This window comes from Melospiza georgiana, chromosome 5 (genome assembly GCF_028018845.1).
Source record: "Melospiza georgiana isolate bMelGeo1 chromosome 5, bMelGeo1.pri, whole genome shotgun sequence".
NCBI classification, from domain to species: domain Eukaryota; kingdom Metazoa; phylum Chordata; class Aves; order Passeriformes; family Passerellidae; genus Melospiza; species Melospiza georgiana.
In genome coordinates, this window is record NC_080434.1 from 37,981,130 (window position 1) to 38,001,168 (window position 20,039).

A 20,039-nucleotide genomic window follows, 5' to 3' on the forward strand; every position below is an offset into this window, starting at 1 on the left:
GCGCCGGAACGCGAGCGCCATGGGCGCGTGAGCCGCGTCCCGTCCGCGCCGTCCCCGTCCCGCCCTTCGCCCTCCCCTGTTCCTCCTCCTCCTCCTCCTCTTCTTCATCTTCTTCCTCCAATTCCCGCTCCCGCCCTCCTCTGTGGTGCCTCAGCAGCGGCAGCGCTTCGGGTGAGCAGCGGGTGACCTTCGCGGGCTGGGCCGGGCTGGGGGAGCGATGCCAGAGCGGCTCCCGCGGAGGGCGGGCAGGAGGGAGCTGCCCGAGCCGCTCCCCCTCACGGCATTGCCCGGCCCGGGACGAGCTGAGGCGGGCGGAGGGGTGGCGGTGGCCGTGTCCATGTCCTGCCCCCTGCCGCCCCTTCCTGCGGGGGCTGGGGCTACGGATCGGGGGGATGGCGGAGGTTTGGGATTGGGGGGGATGGCGGAGTTTTGGGATGGCGGAGGTTTGAGATCGGGGAATGGCAGAGGTTTGAGATCGCACCTGCCCCCTTGCAGTGCTCGGGTCAGGCTGGCAGGGAGCTGCTCGCAGCCCTGCTTTAGGCCCCGTTGTTTATGCTCCGGCTCCTGCGTGCCCGTCCCGTTTTGTGGAGTTGTTGTGGGGCTTGTGTCTGCCTTGGCGTGACTTCTGTGTGATTTCTTTCATTCCTGAGCAGGCGTTTCTTCTATCAGAAAAGGAGCTGGCGTTAATTGTAAGGGAGGTTTTTTTTAAATAGAGAGAGGGAGGGTAGGGAAGTTGGCAGCTCCGCCTTCTAAAACAGCCTCGGTGGCTTTTTCAGGTTGGCTTTTTCACATCCATGTATAGAATAGAAACTACACTATGGGCCTTGTACTTTGCAGGGCTGATTTTCTTGTAACCGAAGCTCTTTGCACGGATGAAAACCAAGAGCTGACCTTTTACATGCTGGGTTTTGGATGAGTTTATGTGTCTGTTTCTATGTTTCTTCTGAGCGTGCTTTTGTATCTGCTGCGGTTTCCATTCACAGCTGGCAGTTATGTAAAGCTTTCTGTGTTAACAGTATATTCATTCAAGATTCATGGCACAGATCGTGTCTCTAGGGCCACACAGCTCCACAGCATCGTTAGCAGGTCACTGCTTCCAGCTGACCTGTCTCACAGCGGGATCGGGATGTGGCATGGGAGCTGCCAAGTGGAGGAAATCAAGCTGAATTCTGAAACAGCCTTTCCTGATTCTCTCATTCATTTCAAATCCTCACTGCTGAAATACTCCTGTTGATGTGAAATTATAAAACTTTAGCCTCCCGCAGCTGGATTTGCCTTTCCTGGCACTAAAATTGTTTGTAGTTGTCTAGCCATGCAGGCATGGATGGGCAGTGACTGGAGCATGTCCTGCCCTTTTGTTACAGAGATACAGTAGGGGCAATCCTCCCAAATTTTTTTATCTCACTGATATTTCTGAGAAGTTCTGTGCAGCATACTACACATACTAGGAATATTTTTTTATTTGATTTAGTGTTTCCTGTATTCTTTCCAGTAGTGCTTTTATCTTGATTCTGATTAATTGAAATATCATGAGTTACTTCAGAGGCTCCATTCCATCAATGAAGCAGAGGAGAGGATGAGAGAAAGCTTTTGCCTCAATCAATATTGCATTTAAATATAATGCACTTGCCTAGAAAGTTGTTTTGGCACTCCCTTGGTGCAGCAGAGAGCTTGTCAGACCAGACTTTGGACTCAAAGCAAAATCTACATCTTCATGTTTTAAAACAAAGCATCCCCACTGTGACTTTCTGCTCATTTCATGTATTTGTTTTTATCCTGTAGTGATTGAACCATCCTAGAGCCATTGTGGCTTTCTAGCATGCTTGTTCTAAAATTCAAGTGACTATAATTTCTCTTAATAGTAATATTTTCTAGGTTTTCTCTAGAAAGAGAGTTCTCCTTTTTATGCTGTATATTGATTCTTAAATGCTCGCTTTCTAGAAGTGCAGAGGAATGTTTTTGTTAATCTGATCACAATTTTGACTTGTTGTAGTCAAACAAGTTTATTTTTAAAAATGACCATATTGGAGTGTGGCAGAATAAATGCTTTTGGATGAAACTAAAATTTCAAAAACCCAGAAATTAAATTTCACTGTTTTGGAGTGTGATGAGCTTATGGAGTACATTTAGTATGGAGAGATCTGGAAATAGTAGAAAATACCTGAAGTGAACTCAGTAATCAAATGTTTGATTATTAAATCTGCTCTTTTCTTAGGTGCACACAGATCCTGGACTTTAACTGAGTAACCTGTATCCTGCTGACCAAGAAACCAGATTTAAATTCTTCTTTTTAGTTGTATTTGTTTTGGTTTTTTTTCTTCCTTCTTCCTTGGAAGAGCTCAGCAGTGGCTCCCTGTTCACTTCAGTAAGTATTGCTTTGAAAATAATACTCAGCTTGCCTAAAATCTTGGTAGATTTAGCTCTGTTTGAGCTGGTGTATTTGTAGAAAGAGAAATGGTCCTGGCAAGGATTTTGAGGGTGTGATTTCTTCCCAGAAAGGAGTGGGAGGAGCATCAGTTTGATAAGAAATATCAAAATTGGAAAGGAACACATAAAATAAGCATTAGAATGTTTACCGCACCAAGGAAGGCAAGGTTACAAAAATGAACTTTCTCTGCAGCAGAAAGCTTCTTCTGCTTCCCTCCTTCCTCTTTCTTACAATCAATGAATAAAATAATGTGGATTTTAACTGCCTTGTTTTTACCTCTGCTTTTTCCCCAGATGACAGTGTGCTGCTAATGGGTGTAAGTAAATTAGATGTCTTGTACCGAAAGCTTCTCCTCACTAAACTGTTCATCAGAGGATGGGGAAAGCCAGAGGATCTGAAAAGGTGACTTGTTCAAAAGTAACAGCATCAATGAAATGTTACATTAAAGGAAAATAACCCAACCCTTGAAGTACCAACAGTAATTGCTATCCTGTATTTAAAATAGCAAAAGTGTTGAAGTTGGTTCTGTTCCAGAAATCGTGTGTTTCTGTACCAAGGGAGTAACTGGATTTAAAAGAAGCCTTTAAAGGATTTTTTTCCTGTTTAATGAGGATCTTCTTGAGAGAATGTCTGTGTGTCCAACTAAGTTTTTACTGGTGTTTATCTGATGACATACTTGAAACAGCATCTCTGCAAGTGTTTTCCAAAAGCAAAACTTGACAAATTTCTGCAGAAGAATTGTTTCTGTTTAATATTAAAGTGGTTCTTGCTATCTTTCTGTAACTTCCTAATTAGTTTTAAAAGTGTAAGATTTAATCAGAAGTTTCTCTCCCAGCCCAAAGTAGCAAAGTCTTTCTTTTTAGTTCTCTTTAAAATAAGGAAAAAATTGAAGTATCTTAATTTTTTAAGCATTTGATTATTTTTATTAATTACTATTGAGATAAAGTTGAGAAGTTGTATTTCTTAAGTATATAAAGTTGAGCATTTGTATTTCTTGAGTATAAAAATGAAGTGACAGTATATATATTCTGCATTGTGCAGTGTTTAGATAAGAAATTATAAACCTGCATTTAATAAGCTCACTTTTATGTATATGAAAATCAATAAAGAAACATTTGAAAACTACTGAAATAAAATTTTGTGCACTGGATAGCAGTGGAGTTTTATGGGAGCTTGTTTTTTTTTTTAGTTTTTAAGTCCATGTGCAAGATCTGATGTGGAAATGGCACTTGGATTGCTTTGTGTGTCTCTTCAGTTGATATTTCTCTTAAAGAGCAGACTTTCCTGCAAAATGGGAATCTTGGCTTTGGTTGGAATAACCAAAACCAGTGAGGTTTGTTTTGATTGCAGCATTTCTGTGTTCTGTTCCATGTGTGTATCCAAAATGGGATGCTTTCATGTTATCAACCCCTCTCTTGTAAAGACCTTGGGGTTCCTGGTGAGACACAGGCAAGTTGCAGTGCTCCATCTCCCTCCAGTCCAAATGTGTCTCCATGCAGGGAGCCTCTGCCTGATGCTGCTGCTCCCCAGTTTAAGGCCTGCCTGGGCTCTGCAGGGTGATCACACCCACACCAAACAGCAGCAGGGGAGTGTTGCTGGTGGCAGCAGTGATAGCAGCTACAGTTCCTTCTTCATCCAGGGGAAACCCCTCTCCCAGCAGATCAAAAGTGAGGGGGAAGCAGGAGGCAAGCTAGCTGGTCTGAAAAGAGGAAGAGATTTGTTCTATTTTGGCCCTGACTGTAAGGATGATGAGCTGTTCCCCAGCAGCCTGGCTTCACCTGGATGAAGGAGGAGGAATGCAGTGTTCTCCCAACTCCTCACACTGCCTCGTGGGAGGAGGGGTTTTATTTTTGTTTGTTAGCCCATCACTGTGATGGTGAGTGATCATTATTCAGTCTTATCCAAGACTGAGTGACAGACTGCTCTGCCTAATCTGAAATTTTGTGTGCACACCCTTGATGTGGTGAATGGTAATATCCAAACTCTTTGTCTTCAACTCATTAGCAAGGGTTGAAATTCCTCAGCAGAGGTGAGATTTAGCCTTCAGTATACACCTAACTCTAGAAAAAACAAATGCAGTATTTTTAGAAGTTTTATTGTCAAACAAAGCATCTCTTCATCTAGCTTACCCTCCACACTCACATCTCACATCCTTACCTTTGCTTGCTCAGAAATACTTAATGCACTTGCTGTTTTCCATCAGAAAAGCAAAGGTTAAAAACTAGAGCTATTTTTTGTGTGCTGATAAACTGGATTTTCTTTCCATTCTTTGGGTTTTCTATGGTGTTGGGGAGGTGAAGAGGTCATTTCTCTGTACTTTTCACTCAGATTGTGAGGTAAAATGTGTATTTATGAGCATAGGAATGAGCAAGTTATGGAGTATTTAAGGTTGAAGGGGCCAATGTGAGGGCATCAAGTCAACATCCCTGTTCAAAACCAAGCTGACTTTGTTTCTTCAAGTCTCTTGGCACTTCATCCCTTGAGGATGAAGATCATTTATAGTTTCCCTGGGTTATTTTTTCATGTGCTTAACTGTGAAAGCAATCTTTCACTTTGCTCCAGGAGGGATTTCTTACATTGCAGCACACAGTCATTGCCTCTTGAATGTTCATGTCCTTCAGTAATCTTGTCCTCTCACTGTGTACCTCTGAGAAGGGTTTTGTTTTATTTACTCTGTGTGGCTCTGCAGCCCATTTAACCAGCAGAAGAAAGCAACCAGATTTGCCTCTTAGTTTTCTGTTTCCCAGCAAGGTTCCTGAGACTTTTTTTAACTTAAAAGCATCCTGTGGTGGCCTGATAAATCTGTAAATGCAATGCTGGCTTCATAACTTTTCTTTGTTTGTGGCTTACTTTAGCTCCTGAAACTTTATATAAATATGTCTCTTCTTTTTTTTAGATTAAAAGTTGAATCTTCTCTACTTGTTTCCTTTCAACAGAATATTTGAATTCAGAAAGATTATTGGAAACAGGGAAAAATGCCAGAAGCTGGTTTCCAAAGATTACCCAGTGTTCATTGACAAGGTACTTCAAAGCAAGAGATGATGTGATTTAACTACATTTATTTTCCTAAGGGTATATAAAGGTGAAATAACTTGAAGCTTAACACCAGGCTACTTTTATAGGCTGCTAGAAGAGAGTGGAAGGAAATAGAGACTAAAGCAGTGCCTGCACAGATACTTTTTTTCCCCACAATAGTTGGGCAGTGAGATGTCAAATGTTAAAACTCAAAAAGTGTTCAAAACTTAGTCTGTTATCAAATGTATTTAAAATGAGGCAGCATTACACCTTTGTTTGATTCCTGTAAAAGGTTATTTAATAAAAGCAAAGTTGAAAACAAGTGTTTTGACCCTGTTGATAACAAATTTTTAAGAGTAGGCCTCAGCTTTGGGGTTTTGTAAGCAAGTTTTTTATGCTATAACAAATCCTACTTTAGCAAATTTGCTTTCAGAGCAAGTTAAAGACTGACAGAATATTTATTGCTATTGTCCCTTTCTTTCTGCAGGTTGAGGGGCAATCAGACTGTAAAATCCTTGAAGGGCACTTCATTTCCCCCTTGGCTCATTGTGTGCCAGGTATCCTGCCAGTGGAATCTCTTGTAGCAAGGTAAGAGAAACCAGCAGGTATTTCTGAAATTAGTGCTGCAGGGAAATAATGGTCTGTAAGTAGTTTTATTGTGCAGCTAATTGATTGCAATGCAAACAATCTTTAAAATAAATCTTATTCATGTGATAGTTCAATCTATGTATTTAAAAAAATATATCCACTAGCAAAGTACTACTTTTTTGCTTTGGTGATTTGGTTTTGGTTGTTTTGTTGGGTTTTTTTTAGTGTAGAAATCATATTGCACAAAGCTGTGGAATACCCTGAGTTTTTTGAATTATTGGTTTGGGTTTTGCAAATGAGGGGGATGCTGGAAATGAGGAACAGTAATTATTGTTTTATATGTAGCAGGAGAAGCTGTTCATATCAAAGCATATTGTGTTGTATTTGAAGGAGCCTTTCCAGCTTTCCATTTCCATTGAATACAAAAATTTTGTATGTGTGATAAAGTAACAAGCTTATTGTATTGTAGCCAGAGAATCTGGTTCCTTTCTTACTTGGCATACAAACAAAAGAAAGTGAAAAAAAGCATTCTTACAGAAAACTGGAGGCTCCCTAACAGTGCTGGTTTCACACTAACACTTCTTTGCAGATGAGGAGTGGGTTTGCAAATGGAGCAGAATTTCTGTTTGCTTTTAGTTTGGTGCTGAACTGTCATGATGAATCTTTTTTCCCAGACTTTGTTTGTTTCATAACATAAACATAAAAGTTGAGTTTAAATGTAAACATCGAGCTGATACTGACATTGGAAATTTTGTCAGTAATTCTGGTTGGTTTTTGTATGTGTGCTTAAGCATGGAACATTTAAGAATGTGAGAAAAATCTTGATTCAAGAAATCAGTTCTGTTCTACCTCTACTAGTTAGAGAAAGAAACTTTGTTAACATTACCAAACTAATTAATGCCACACTGGACAGTGCAATATGCTCATTGTTTCCTTATCTCTGCTCTCTTGTGCTTTTTAGCCAATTATGATAATTGTTACTTTGGCCAGAATTGTGGCAGTTTGGAAAGTTGTACAAATTTCCCTCAAGATGTACAAATTTCCCTGAAATTTCCCTCAAGATGTACCAATTTCCCTCATGAATATTTCCTGAAGTGTAACACTCTTGTAGGTAACAGTGCTCCATCTTGTGGGGAAAACAGTGGTGGCTCAGAAGGGATTTTTTTTTTCAGTAGTTTAAATTGTGAATAAGTAGCAGCAGAAGACATTAATTGATTGTTGTTGAGTGTATAGAATAATTTCATGGTTTGTATGCTGGGATTTTGATCTTTTTTTTATTTATTACTCATCTTAATCTTCAATTTCAGCTGTTGTGCCTTCAGGAGAAAAGTAGCAATGATGCCTAGGAGAGCTGGACATGCTTGTTTAGGCTGCTCTTTATCTGAAGTTGCATTTCTCCACTCTGCAAAGTTTAAATTGTGATGATGAGGTAGTAGTCTTTTTTAGGAACATGATCTTTCATCTTGGCTCCTTTTCTTGTTTGGCTTTTCTTCTGTCCTACTTTCAGATTCCTTTGTTTGCTGAATGTGTTCATGACAAATGATGTTGCTGAATTGCTGGCAGTTTGCCTGCATGGGTTACAAATACTTCTGTTGTTTTGGTTTTGCTTTTTAATTAATTTCTCTCGATGCAGCTTGTTAATAAATATTCTTACTCTGCTAAAATAGATGTTTTTTCTCACAGATTTCAGTTCATCATACCCAGAAGATGGAATGGCAAGCACAGACCTGTGTGCATTCATTTAGCAGGCACTGGAGACCATGTGAGTGTAGAAAATATAAAATTAATTGTTATTGAGAAATGAAATGATAAATTTTGCCTTATCTGTGTTGTTTGTGCATCTTGTCTTCAGCACTTCTGGAGGAGACGCACGTTAATGGCACGGCCAATGATCAAAGAAGCCTCTATGGCTTCCCTGCTGCTAGAAAATCCTTACTATATCCTTTTGTGGAAAACACAGCAGTTACTCTAATGTCCCCTCTGGAAGCTAGAAGAGTTAGCACACTCATAAAATATCAACTTTTTGGTACGCAGTGGGTAGAAGCTAGGAAAGTATGGCCATTATGTGAAGCACAAATCTATGGTGCCTCAGGTAACTTCTGAGAAACTTGCTGTTACCACTTCAGATTTAGGTGGGTTTTTTTAAAAACAATCAAGTTTTGTTCTGTCATCTTGTATAGCAATATTATTCTGTTTCATTAAATAGGATCTCAAGTTACACTTTTTTCCTACCCATATATCTGACAGCAGTAAAATGTTGCAAACTGCATCATTGAAATAGATTGAATTTATTGCAGTGACAGTTAAACAATGGGAGTTTAAATTCCAAATTTCAATTAATTCATGCTATTTATCCATATTATTTAAAACCTTTTTTACTTTCTTTAACTGGAATCTTTTACATGGCTGTAGAAAACCTAAGGATCAATTGTAAGTATTCCTGTTACATTTATGGATACCATGTGTTTCGAATACTGCTTTTCTTTTCTTCTCTTTTGAGCCAATAGTTGTTTAAACTTTGATGGCTTATTAAGAAAAAAGCATTTCAAAAACGACTTGTAGCCTGCCTGTGTGAAATTGGAAATTGTCTGCTCTTTGCTAAACTGCTTTGGGTGTTGTGTTAGGAGATCTCAGGGATCAGGGAAGTTTGCACAAGATGCACTTGCAGTATGAGTGAGATGCAAACATCTTGTGTGAGTAAAAGCCAGGGCCATTTTATATTCCTGACTCACAACTGCAGTACAAGTGCTGCTGTTATATTTCAGTCAGCTCTGAATAATCTTTGCTCACATAGCATATTTCCATTATCATTTACATAATAAATGATAATTGCTATGATTTTGCTTTTCCAAGACCTTTTAGCAATTTGCAGGCATATAAACCTGGTGTTGATTGGTTGTTAGTCAGGACACTATGCAATATTCAGTATTTTACAGGGTTTATTTCTTCAGTCAGTTTCTTAAATTGTAATTGGCAATTGACAGTCTTGGTTTTTTTAGTTTTTACATTTTTCAAACCACAGATTTATTATCAGAATTCAGCAGGATGCGTGTCCGAGGCAAAGCTTTGTCTCCCAATATTTCTGAAAGTCCAAACATGAGTTGGTGTTTTAATCCTTTTTAATCCTAACTCAAACATTTAACATGACTAGAAGACACAGAGAAGGTGTTTTTTGTAAGATTATGGGACAATGACAGGAGGAAGCTTGTGCTGGAATACATCCATTGGTAGGTTAATTTCCAGTATTGGGGACTCTAATGCCCCAGTAGGTGATTGTCACTCTCCAATCCAGGGTCACACAGCCCCAGTGTAACAGGTGACAGTGCTCAGTAAATACAGCAGCTGCAGAGGGCTGAGGAATGTCACTGAGCTGTAGCAGAGAATTGCATTAGGCTGTAAATGCTGCTCTGCAGCAGCTCTGCTCATTTCTGTGTGACTTCACAGTGAGCTTTGTCCTTGTGCTTCAGAGTGTCGCAAATGTGACGCTGGCATGCTGGCAGGAGAGGCCAGGAGCCCTTTGTAACCTGGCTGTGGTACTGAAAATCCTCAGCCCCACTCCCCAAGTTAGAGGTCTGTTATTTTTAGAGTCCCTCTGATGGCTCAGCCAAATAGATTTCTACTTGTTTTGTGTCTTCTGTGTTTTAGTGCTTTGCAGAATTCTCAATACCGTGACAAACTTCCCACTTTACAGTTTCAGTCTTACAGTGACACTGATGAGTGCTTCCAAAGCTGACATTCTGATTGCTCTTCAAATGTTGTGTGCAATTTTTCAATGGTGTAAAACAGGTAAATAAGAAAAAAAAAATCCTTGTTTCTGCAAACAAGCTAGTGTACGCCTAGGACTGTATCGCTTTGATTCTATTTCTAAAATATCTGTTACAACTTTACAGGACAGAATATTGCTGCTAGTGAGGTGCTAATGTTGGTAATTGTTTCCAAAAGACAAAGCTGTCAGTGATATTACATTAAAAGCATAGGCAGGTGTCTATCTCTAGTCCTCATTTAGACAAAATTTACAGGTGTCAGAAAATCTGGGCTTGCTTTTTCCTCCTGTTGAATCAACAGGAGTTCAGCTCCAAAATTCTATGAGATTGTGCTGAAGCTGTGTATAAAAGTCTGTATAGAATGATAAGAACTGTCAGAGTCTAATCTTAGAAAATAAACCCTCTCTTTTCCTTTTCTGGGGAGAAAAGACGGTCATGTTTAAAAAATGTCTCGGACCTGTTTGTGATGGGAGGAGCTCTAATTCTAGAATCGGCAGCTCTTTTGCACTGGCTAGAGAGAGAAGGCTATGGACCCCTAGGGATGACTGGAATATCCATGGGAGGACATGTAAGCTTTTATATCTCCTGTTCAGTAATTTTTTCTTTTAACTTCTCATTTGATCATGTAGCATACGGAAATAATTTGTTTTACAGTGTTGATCTCAGAAGTGCTTTAAAATAAACACTTGGAGTCATGAGAAACAAATTGTTGGCAATTCTCCTGTTCTGTGGTGCTGAATTAGTATAATCCTTAATATGTACTGACAAATCATAGAGCCCTTTGTCAGCCAGCTCCCAGCAGGCTTAATAAGAATATAAACTTCTCACATAATTGTTTTTTTTTCCACAAGGGTGGGGGGCAGAAATGTTTGCTGAAAGAAAGTCTGCACTGATCGATTGCTAATTCTCCCTCTTTTCCTCCTTTCTTCTTGCTTAAACCTTTGTGTTTGAATGCATTGTGTGAAATGCCCCCTCTTTGTAGGCATGTTGTAATTGAGGTGATTTTTGGTGTCAGTGATCATTGGTACTGATCAGGGATTTCTGTGGTGAGGTGGATAACATTTTCTGTGTGACACTGTACATGCTCAGACTAAACCAGCAGTGGATCACTAAGGAAAGAATAATGCACAGTTAAAAGGTTACTGCTTGTGTCTCTGCAGATTCTCACAGCTCTGTGAGACACAGGGGCAAAGCTGATTAAAACAACATACCTACCTTTGTTTGTTAGGAACTCAGTAAATAATGGTAATGGTAGTGTTTCCCAAAAGGAAAATATTCCCCTAAAGCACAGTTTTATAACTGTAAATGTCATAAATGTACAGAGCACGTTTGGTTTACATCAACATCACCCTGCTGAATCAGAAAATTCTGTGAAATAGGTGATATTTGATGTTGATCCTCTACAGAGTGTGTTTTACAATGGAGGGTTGTAAGCATTGATTCAGTTCCACTAAAGGGAAGAGACTTCTACTGGACAGAATCAGAATATAGATATGTGTGGTTCTTGTAACTTTTTATTAATAAAAATAATTAGAATAGAATTAGAGTACAGTTGCATAAATCCACTTATTGGAACATCTAGAACAGACACGAGGTGTTTCATATTAATAAAATAAAATTTGTCAAGAACATATCATATTGGGAAGTTTTGTACATTGAACTTGCTTTGGCTTCTTCTGGGATAAACAGAATAGTCACAAAAATATGTTCTGAGAACTAATGCAAAAGTAAGTAATAATAAATAATAATTTTAAAAAGGAATAATTCAAACTTAAAGAACATAAAAAGAGTGCTCTTAACATGTTGAGTTACTTCTCCTTCAAATTTTGTTTCCTGCATACAGATTTTGAAAGTAAAGAATTTTAAATAGTCCTTCTCATAGACTGCCTTTGTTTTGCCTTGAAATAAACTTGCAAGAGCTTGGTGGAGAGCTTTATAGAAGTTTTTTTATGGTTTTAAACTAGTAATAGCTTGTATTAGTTTTTATAGTTATAATGATAATTAATGGATTACAAATATAATTAATTGAATTTTAATTGTAATAAATGGAATATTTAGTAAATATTCAATTGGAAATTCTTATAAACAAATGATATTCAGCCTTGAAATGAGTCCTTTCCAGAGCAACATTTATTTTTTAAAATATCATTGGAGAGTAGATAGTAACTTCTAAACAGGTGAAAGTGTATCCAACTGCCACAGTCCTTAACTCTTTGGCACCACATGTTTCATAAATACCATGTCAACAAAGAAACTGAAGATGAGAGAGTTCTTTTTACCATATTGTGAATTCAATATTAAAATGTGTAATAAGTGCCTTTGATTCTAGATGGCTTCACTGGCAGTGACAAACTGGCCCAAACCATTGCCATTGATCCCATGTCTTTCCTGGTCAACAGCCTCTGCAGTCTTCACTACGGTAATTAACAAATTCCAAAATACATTTTTTGTTAATATGCTAGATTATTATCAGAAATGTAAATTAAAATATTTGGGCTGGCCACAAGGGAGGTGGGATTCCATGTCTTGTGTTATAATATGTGCTTGTGCTTTGATTGCAATAGTTCTGAGGGCTGTCTGGGAACAGAATTGCACTGAAAAAATCAGGACAGGAACAGGTGAATTTCCTGCCTGTATCATTATTTTAGAATGACCTCTGGGTTTTACCAGTAATACTTTACTTGAATACTTCTGTTTTTCATCTCAGGGTGTGCTGAGTAAGGCAGTGAACTGGAGAGAGCTGGAGAAACAGTATTTCACACAGACTGTGTATGAAGAAGAAATCATTCAAATGCTTGAATACTGTGGAGTAAGTATGGTTTATTTTACCCAGCTGCTAATATTTACACGTGCAAATCTAGCAAATAATGCAACTTCTTTTTACTTCCACTGAAAGCAGACAGTTCTTAGCTAGAACATACTGGCATGTTGTTTCTTTATGCTTTGATGAATTTAGTCTTTGCAGGAAAAACTTGAAAAACAAAACTAATATTTTACTTGTATAATGAATTTAAAGTGTAGCCCTTGCTACAAGCTTTTCCTTTGATCACAGTGTAATCTGCAACATAAAATATGTTCTATCAAAATTCTGATAAATGCCTTTTTTTTTCTTTTTCCCCTAAGATTCTTGCCTTTGTCATAGTTCTTTTTCTAATACCTCACAGCAGCAGAAGAGGAGCAGATAGTTGTTACTTGGGCACTTGTCATTTTTAAGTTAAATGCACTCCACCAACACTGATGGAGAAGACAAAATGAAAAGAAGAAATGTTTTTCAAGATGTTCAGCTTGTGTCACTCTAGTATTTAGAGACTGTCAATTTTTCAGTCTTAAACGTAAGATTAGACCTGGTTGCATATGTTAATTTTTCTATAATTATTATTACTAGGTCACTTAAGCTTAAATGACTGCAATTTCAAATTCAGAGTTTAATATAGAAAGAAAAACAATTGTTTATATCACAAACTTTTATATATGTAAGTACCCTCCTGCATTCTTTTAAACTGACAGAAATGTAGAATGAAATTATCAAGAGGTTATGATGATCAGGATTTCATTGAATGACCTGCAAGCTGAAAATAGAAATGAGGAGTGCTAGTAGTGTCTTTTTAAAGTTTAAAAAAAATTTTTAAATTATGACCTCATCTTAAAAATAAAATTACCAACTGATTTAAGGAAGAAACCCTTAACTGTTGTCTTTGTTTAGACGGATTCTTTCAAGATGGGCCAAGACTTTGTGAAGAACTTCCCTGACAGTGTGGACAGTCTGGCAGACATGGACATGACTTCCAGAATATTCAGCTTTGAGTCCTTGAATGACACAGTATCTAAGGAATCTGTTCCCAGCTTTGCCACAAATAGAAGTGTTCTAAGTGCCTCTTCAGAAGGACTCTTAATGCAAGATGCTCCTAAAATGCAGTGCATAAATCAAACCTTTTCCACCAGTAGCAGTAGCAATAAAAACTTAACCAGCCCACAAGGACACAGGATAAACACAAGGAGAAGGAGTGACACTTTACAGAGAGAATCCTTAATGTTCATGAAGGGAGTAATGGATGAATGTACCCACGTAGCAAACTTCCCAGGTATGTATCTCTTTGTTTCAGTGTGGAAAGCTGAATACAATACACTGGGGAGGAAGGCATTTTCTTACCCGATGGCATCTTTGCTGACATATGGAAATATTGTGAGCATTATTCTGTAGTGTCTATTTACTACTCCATTTCCTAATTGTTTGTCTGTTCCTTCTTGATGGCCAGCTAATGAGAAAGTTAATTAAATAATTGCCTCTCAGTATCTTTGCACATTTTTCTCCTCTTCCTTGCAGTGGCTTTGTTCAGATATGAATTAGTGCAAATTTGTATTATCTAAAGGAAGAAAACACCTGTGTGATGTGAGTAATACCTAGGAGTAATAAATTTTAATTAATAAGGTTTTTCAAGCAGAAATCTCACCCTGACTTAGGATAGAAAGCAGCCTGCATAACTGAGCCTCAAGTTTGAATGGTACTGCCAGTAAAAACATTTTGGGGGTACTTCTGCAGGCTGCTGAATGTTTCCCAGGACTGGCACAGCATACAGGGGGAGCTGTAGTCCAGCATTCCTTGGCCAAACCCTTTGCAGCAATGCAAATGAGTGATTGCTCCTACAGCCTCCTTAAAAGGTTCTGCTGGAGTGGGGGCTCAGAATTCCTTTTGTGGTTTGGCTGTGCATGAACCTGATGCTGAGGGCATCTCCTACAACGTGCTTTCACTTCAGACACAGTTGTCTTTTAGTGTCAAAGCTTTCTTGGTACTGAGCCCCTGTGCCACCTCATTTCTTAATCCTGGCATTCTGTACTCCATTGTACAAGTGTTTAGATTTAAATAAGTGTTCCAAATAAATAAAAGGAAACACAAAATAAAAGGAATCTACACCAGTGTAGATTCTTTCACTGCTAGCCAGAGATGTTTTGTGATGAATACCAGTGAAGTGCTTTCCTTAAAGCTTTTAAAGTTATTTCAGTAGACAGAAAAAGCCCTGTAAGTTTTATTCCATGTGCAGACTTTCCTGTTTATCTAGACTTGCCCAGGTATCACTGAGCTAAGCACTGACCTTTCTGGGAACTAAAAAGGATCTATGACCCTGATGCACTTGTCAGTGATGGAGTCTATTGTGTCAGTAGTCTCCCAGGTTTTGTCATTCTCTGGGAGACTTTGCTTTCCCTGCCAGGGTATCCTTGGAGCTTCAGAAAATCTGCCTAATGCTCAAATTTCATGGAAAATTGAATGGAAGACTTGAATTTATCTTAGCTTTGCATATTCTCTATATATGATTTAGTATGAAAGAAGGAAGGGTTTAAATTATTTGTGATACCCCAATGCCAGACATCTTGGCTGGTCACCCTTTAACTTATCACATATTTTCTTTTTGAAGGAGAAATGTTCTGTGTTCAACATAATTTTGGTGTTATTTTTCTCAACATCATCCTGCTAGTAATCTGATTGGTGCAGTTCTGCTTATGAGTAATAAATATGTATAACAATATGTTGGGATTTTTATATTGCAAGTAAACCATGTAGGAAACAGAAAAGGAAGTGAACATGGGCTGTACTTTCTGACCTCTTGTATGAAAAGTTGTCTTTTTTCCTCCTTGAGGGGAAAAAAATATATGAAACTTCTACTCTGTTGAATTCCATAGTTCTTTTTGCCAATAAAAAGGGATCTCAAAGAACTGACAGGAATGCTCTAGAGTTTTGTTGATAAGAGGAAAGAGAATTCTCCTGTCAACTTCACAAGTCGTGGAGGAATTTCTGCTCTAGGGGTGGGAAGGGTAAAAGCTAGTTTGTTTTTCCACTGATGGCCTCACCACTGTAACATCCAAAACCAGATAAATTCTGCTGGAGACTTTACAACATGTAATTTTATTAAAGCTTCAAATAATTGAATTTTTTGTGAAAACAGCATTCAGACAACAGAAATCTCAGCTGTGTTTCTATTTCTTAGCCCAGATGAATTCAGTTGTGCTTTGCTGTCCCTTAGTTCCAGTTGACCCAAGTTTGATCATAGTGGTCCAAGCCAAGGAGGATGCGTACATCCCTCGCACCGGCGTGCGCAGCCTGCAGGAGATCTGGCCAGGCTGTGAAATCAGGTATCTGGATGGAGGTCATGTCAGTGCCTACCTCTTCAAACAAGGACTCTTCAGGTGAGGTGAACAGTAAGGGTTAAAATGAAATTTTAGATTTCATCAAAATTCAGTAAGCAGCACTTGCATGAATTTGTGTCTTAACAATGTCAAGCTTTGATTTTCTAAAGACGGTTATGTAGATCAGTTTTGTGAGGGCAGTTCTGGCCAGGAGATCTGGCCAGGCTGTGAAATCAGGTATCTGGATGGAGGTCATGTCAGTGCCTACCTCTTCAAACAAGGACTCCTCAGGTGAGGTGAACAGAAAGGGTTAAAATTAAATTTTAGATTTAACCTAAATTCAATAAGTAGTACTTGCATGAATTTGTGCCTTAGCAATGTCAAGCTTTGATTTTCTAAAGACAGTTATGTAGATCAGTTTTATGAGGGCAGTTCTGTAGTTTTCAAAAAGTTAAATACTTGTGCTGGTAATTTTAAAATACAAGGAATTAGGAAGACTGTACACATAATTTAGGAAGTCTAAACGAGAACAAAAAGAATAGCACTATATTAGGTCAATGTATGCTAACCAGTCATTTATTGCTATTTAAAACTTCAGCCTCACTTTTATGATAGTTGCTCAAAAATTTCAAGCTGTGTATGTCGATGATGTGTTTGAGTAGAAAACTCCTAATTCATCTACATTTCCAGTTGCATTGAAGTTGGAAAAGAGTCCCATTCATTCCTGAAACACAAATGTATTACTAGATTGAAGTGAGAGATCCTAGAAATAAGGGAAGGAGAAAATACCACCTGATACCACATTTTTACTGAACACTGTTTTGAAGTTGTGATGATAGCTTTGTAGACATATTTGTAAATATATGGAAAAATGCCACTTCTATCTGCCTTTTCCCAGATCATACAAATTCTGTTCTCTTTTCCTGTTCCAGACAAGCAATTTACGACGCATTTGACCGCTTCCTCCAGAAATACACCATGTGATCTTTCTAATGCATTCAGACTGATCTCATTTGTAATTCAGCTTACTGGAACTCATGTGTGGAAAACAAGCCTCTTGTAGTGTTGAGCAGATGGTCACTGACTGTTGTAGGTAACAATACCAGAAGTGGTGAAGTACCAGCATTGCTTTCATTACAACCCAGTGCCATTCTGACACAGCTGCTTCAGCGTTACCTGTGAAAAAACAGCAGCAGATTTTGTCAGTGCATGGATGGTTCATGTACTCCATGTCTAATCAGGTGTGTGTTCCTTCAATTCTGAATAAATTCTGAATCCTGTGTCAATAGAAAACAAACCAATTAAGTATTGGAAGGATGTAAAATGTGCTGTGGGCTAAGCTGCTCCCTTGTGTTTGGTGCAGTTTTGGTTTGTTCCAGATACTTCGGTTACCTCTCGCTTCCTCATGGCCTTGCTGTTCCTGTTGTGTTGTACCGTGGCTTTGCCAGCACTCAGCCTCTTGTGTTTGTCACTGCTTTTCTCTTCAATTATGAATTGAAAATGAGCCTCAGCAGAGGGCTCAGCACCACATCTTGGAAAGAGAGACTTTTCCTTGGATTGTCAAAGTGAGAGAGAGATGTTTTCATTCAATACGTCTGTGAAGTTTTCCTGCTACTGAATTAAACCGTGCCATTACAGAAGGATCATGTAGCAATTCATCAACAACAAACTGGAATAAGTGAAAATCAAGTGTCTGGTAATTAATTGTTTACATTAATTCAGTTGGATAACATAAGCTTTCAGGTTTATTTTCTTTTTTTGGATTGATAGATGAAATAGAAATATCATTTTACTTTCTAAGCAGTTAAATTGACAGCAGATTATATGGTGCTATAAAGACCTGTTGGAAATACTTCAACAGATGTCCTTTCTAAAGTGCACTCAGTGCTGATATGCAAAATACACTTGCACTGTATAATTTAAAAGAAATGTGAGACTAAATGTTATTGAAACAGTTAGGTTTGCTCCTTATTTTTCAACACTTGTCTAATTTAATTTGATGGAAAATAAAGAAATTTGGATTTTGAACACATTTAAGAAAATCCAAAGTCTGTTGTTTCCTCTTTTGGGATCAAAAATGCCAACAAATTACAGCAGAATAAAAGGTTGTCATGTACCAACTGTGTGGGTATCTCTCCACATCTTTTTTTTTTTTTTTTTTTTGTGGTAATCTCCTATGACATTCTTTTAAAACCAATCTGCAGAGAAATTGAAAACTGAAACACTTCAGTATTTAGAACAGTTACAACCAGGATTATTCTGAAACAAACAGAAAAAATGCAGCCATTTCTCAGGATATGTGACTTCTGCACCTTTCCAATCAAGCACTTTTCATCTCCATGGTTACTGTAAAGGTTTTTGGTAGGCAGAGTATGGAGCAAACAAAGCTCAGTTTATATATTCTCTTGGATTTTAGTCAGGTAGATAGGACTAGTAATCACTGTTCATTTGAAAATCAGGTGTGTTCAGATAAAACTGAAGAGAAACAATTCTGAATAACCCAAATGATGTAACATACAAATTTACTGAAAATATAGAAGAGATTCTAGTCTGTTGGAAGTTAAATTGCTTCTTTCAAGTGGTTTTTCATTATTTCTTTGGACAGTGTTGGTTTTGTATATGGGGAGCAAGTGTGAAATGACTAGCACATTTAAACACCAAACATTTGAAATTTTGTTTGAAATTAAATATTAGTAAGCTTACAAATTTAAAATTGAGTCTTGACTAAAAGATTCACAGGGTTTACAAGCATATTCATCAACTGAGAGTGCTTTACCAGAGCACTGTCTGCTGTTCAGCAGCTTTTGGAGCTCTGACTTTTTAAATGTAATTGTGTGCTTTGTGTCCAGCTTCTGTTGCAGCTATGAGAAAGGGAGATAACTGATGGCAAGGGAAAAGGCTTGAATAAATGCAAGAGAGAAAAGACAGATTTTGTAAAGGCCAGGAGTAAGCACAAAAAAAAATCAACTCTGCTACAAAGTATAACATGCCAAAGTCAATATTTTCAAAGCGCACAATACTGGGAATTACACAACTGATGGGAACTCTGCATCCTGAGGTTAGTGTCCCAGTGCTATTACTAACAAGGTTTAACCTACCAAAAGGGCACAGGGGGAGGTTTAGGATAATGCCATCCTGCTGTGAGAGTGTCTTTTGGGACAAATGCTACTCCTGGTTCTGACAGTGTCTTTTGGGACAAGCACTGAAAGACAGGTTTCTGACAAGAATAAGGAATTGCACTTTGTAACTGAAGTTGTGTTGCCAAATATGAAAGCCCAGTAAGCATTATTTAAGGGATTTCTCAGGTTAGAATAACAAAAAAAAAAAAAGGAAAATTGAGCTCAGTGGTTTATTTCTGCCACTTATCAGACATAGGGAGATGGTCTGGGAATGGGGGAATCTTGCTGTGTATGTGTATTTAACCCTTGGAAAATCGACTTTTTAAATCATATTTTAAGGTTAAATCCTAAGAAAGTATAAATAATCCATTTTGATGTTAAATGAGAACATGGTTTTAATCCAGGAGTTGCATGAGAGAAATATTGTAATAAGGTTTCTTCTGTGTAACAGGTAAACCATTCTGTATGTCTTAAATTTATTGTAAAACTGCCCTTGGTAATTTTTTGGTTTTAAATTTTTTCAATAAAAGTCCTAAAAACATTTAGGTGTGGGTGGGGTTTTGTTCTCTCTTGTTAACAGGTGTTCAAAATGCATCCCACTGTCATCCTGTAATCCTTTCCATCCCTACTAGGGCTGTAGCACAAGGAGAGCAGGTAATCTACAGGGCATGATAAAAGCTTCTCACAACAAACACTGCTGCTGCTTTGATGTTTTTCTACATGCCTAGAAACCTGGTAAAGAAAATAAGCTTGTATCAGCTAATTAAGATACCATTGTGATTCCAGTTTTACACTTGCCAGTGCAGAACTCATCTAATAATTGATGGAGCATTATCTGTTTTTTTCCTCAAGGCAAATTAACCCCCCCAAACAACTCAAAAGGAACCACTCAGGATTTTTTTCTTTTTTTTTTTAGCAAGGATAGATCACTTGTGGTTTATTACTCCAGAAAGGAAACACTATATGAAGGAATGGAGTCTTGCTGCTTTTTCTTACTTCTTACTG

General features: G+C 38.1%; 1 protein-coding gene across 1 annotated transcript; it reads left to right on the top strand.

Moving 5' to 3' along the window:
• The first annotated feature begins 22 nt into the window (after positions 1–22).
• ABHD18 (abhydrolase domain containing 18) lies at positions 23–19,564 on the top strand. Its single transcript, XM_058024783.1, has 14 exons — positions 23–171; positions 2,216–2,365; positions 2,722–2,830; positions 5,365–5,449; positions 5,931–6,031; positions 7,715–7,793; positions 7,884–7,968; positions 8,434–8,461; positions 10,225–10,363; positions 12,125–12,214; positions 12,503–12,604; positions 13,499–13,877; positions 15,813–15,975; positions 16,848–19,564. The coding sequence occupies exons 3-14, from the start codon at positions 2,739–2,741 to the stop codon at positions 16,897–16,899; spliced, it is 1,395 nt and encodes a 464-aa protein (XP_057880766.1). The 5' UTR covers positions 23–171; positions 2,216–2,365; positions 2,722–2,738; the 3' UTR covers positions 16,900–19,564.
• Positions 19,565–20,039: the final 475 nt, after the last annotated feature.

Coding starts and splice junctions, on each gene's coding strand:
- ABHD18 (XM_058024783.1), top strand. CDS start 2,739: ATGGGTGTAAGTAAATTAGATGTCTTGTACCGAAAGCTTCTCCTCACT. Junction 6,032..7,714: donor GTGGAATCTCTTGTAGCAAG/GTAAGAGAAACC, acceptor TTTTTCTCACAG/ATTTCAGTTCATCATACCCA. Junction 12,605..13,498: donor AAATGCTTGAATACTGTGGA/GTAAGTATGGTT, acceptor GTCTTTGTTTAG/ACGGATTCTTTCAAGATGGG.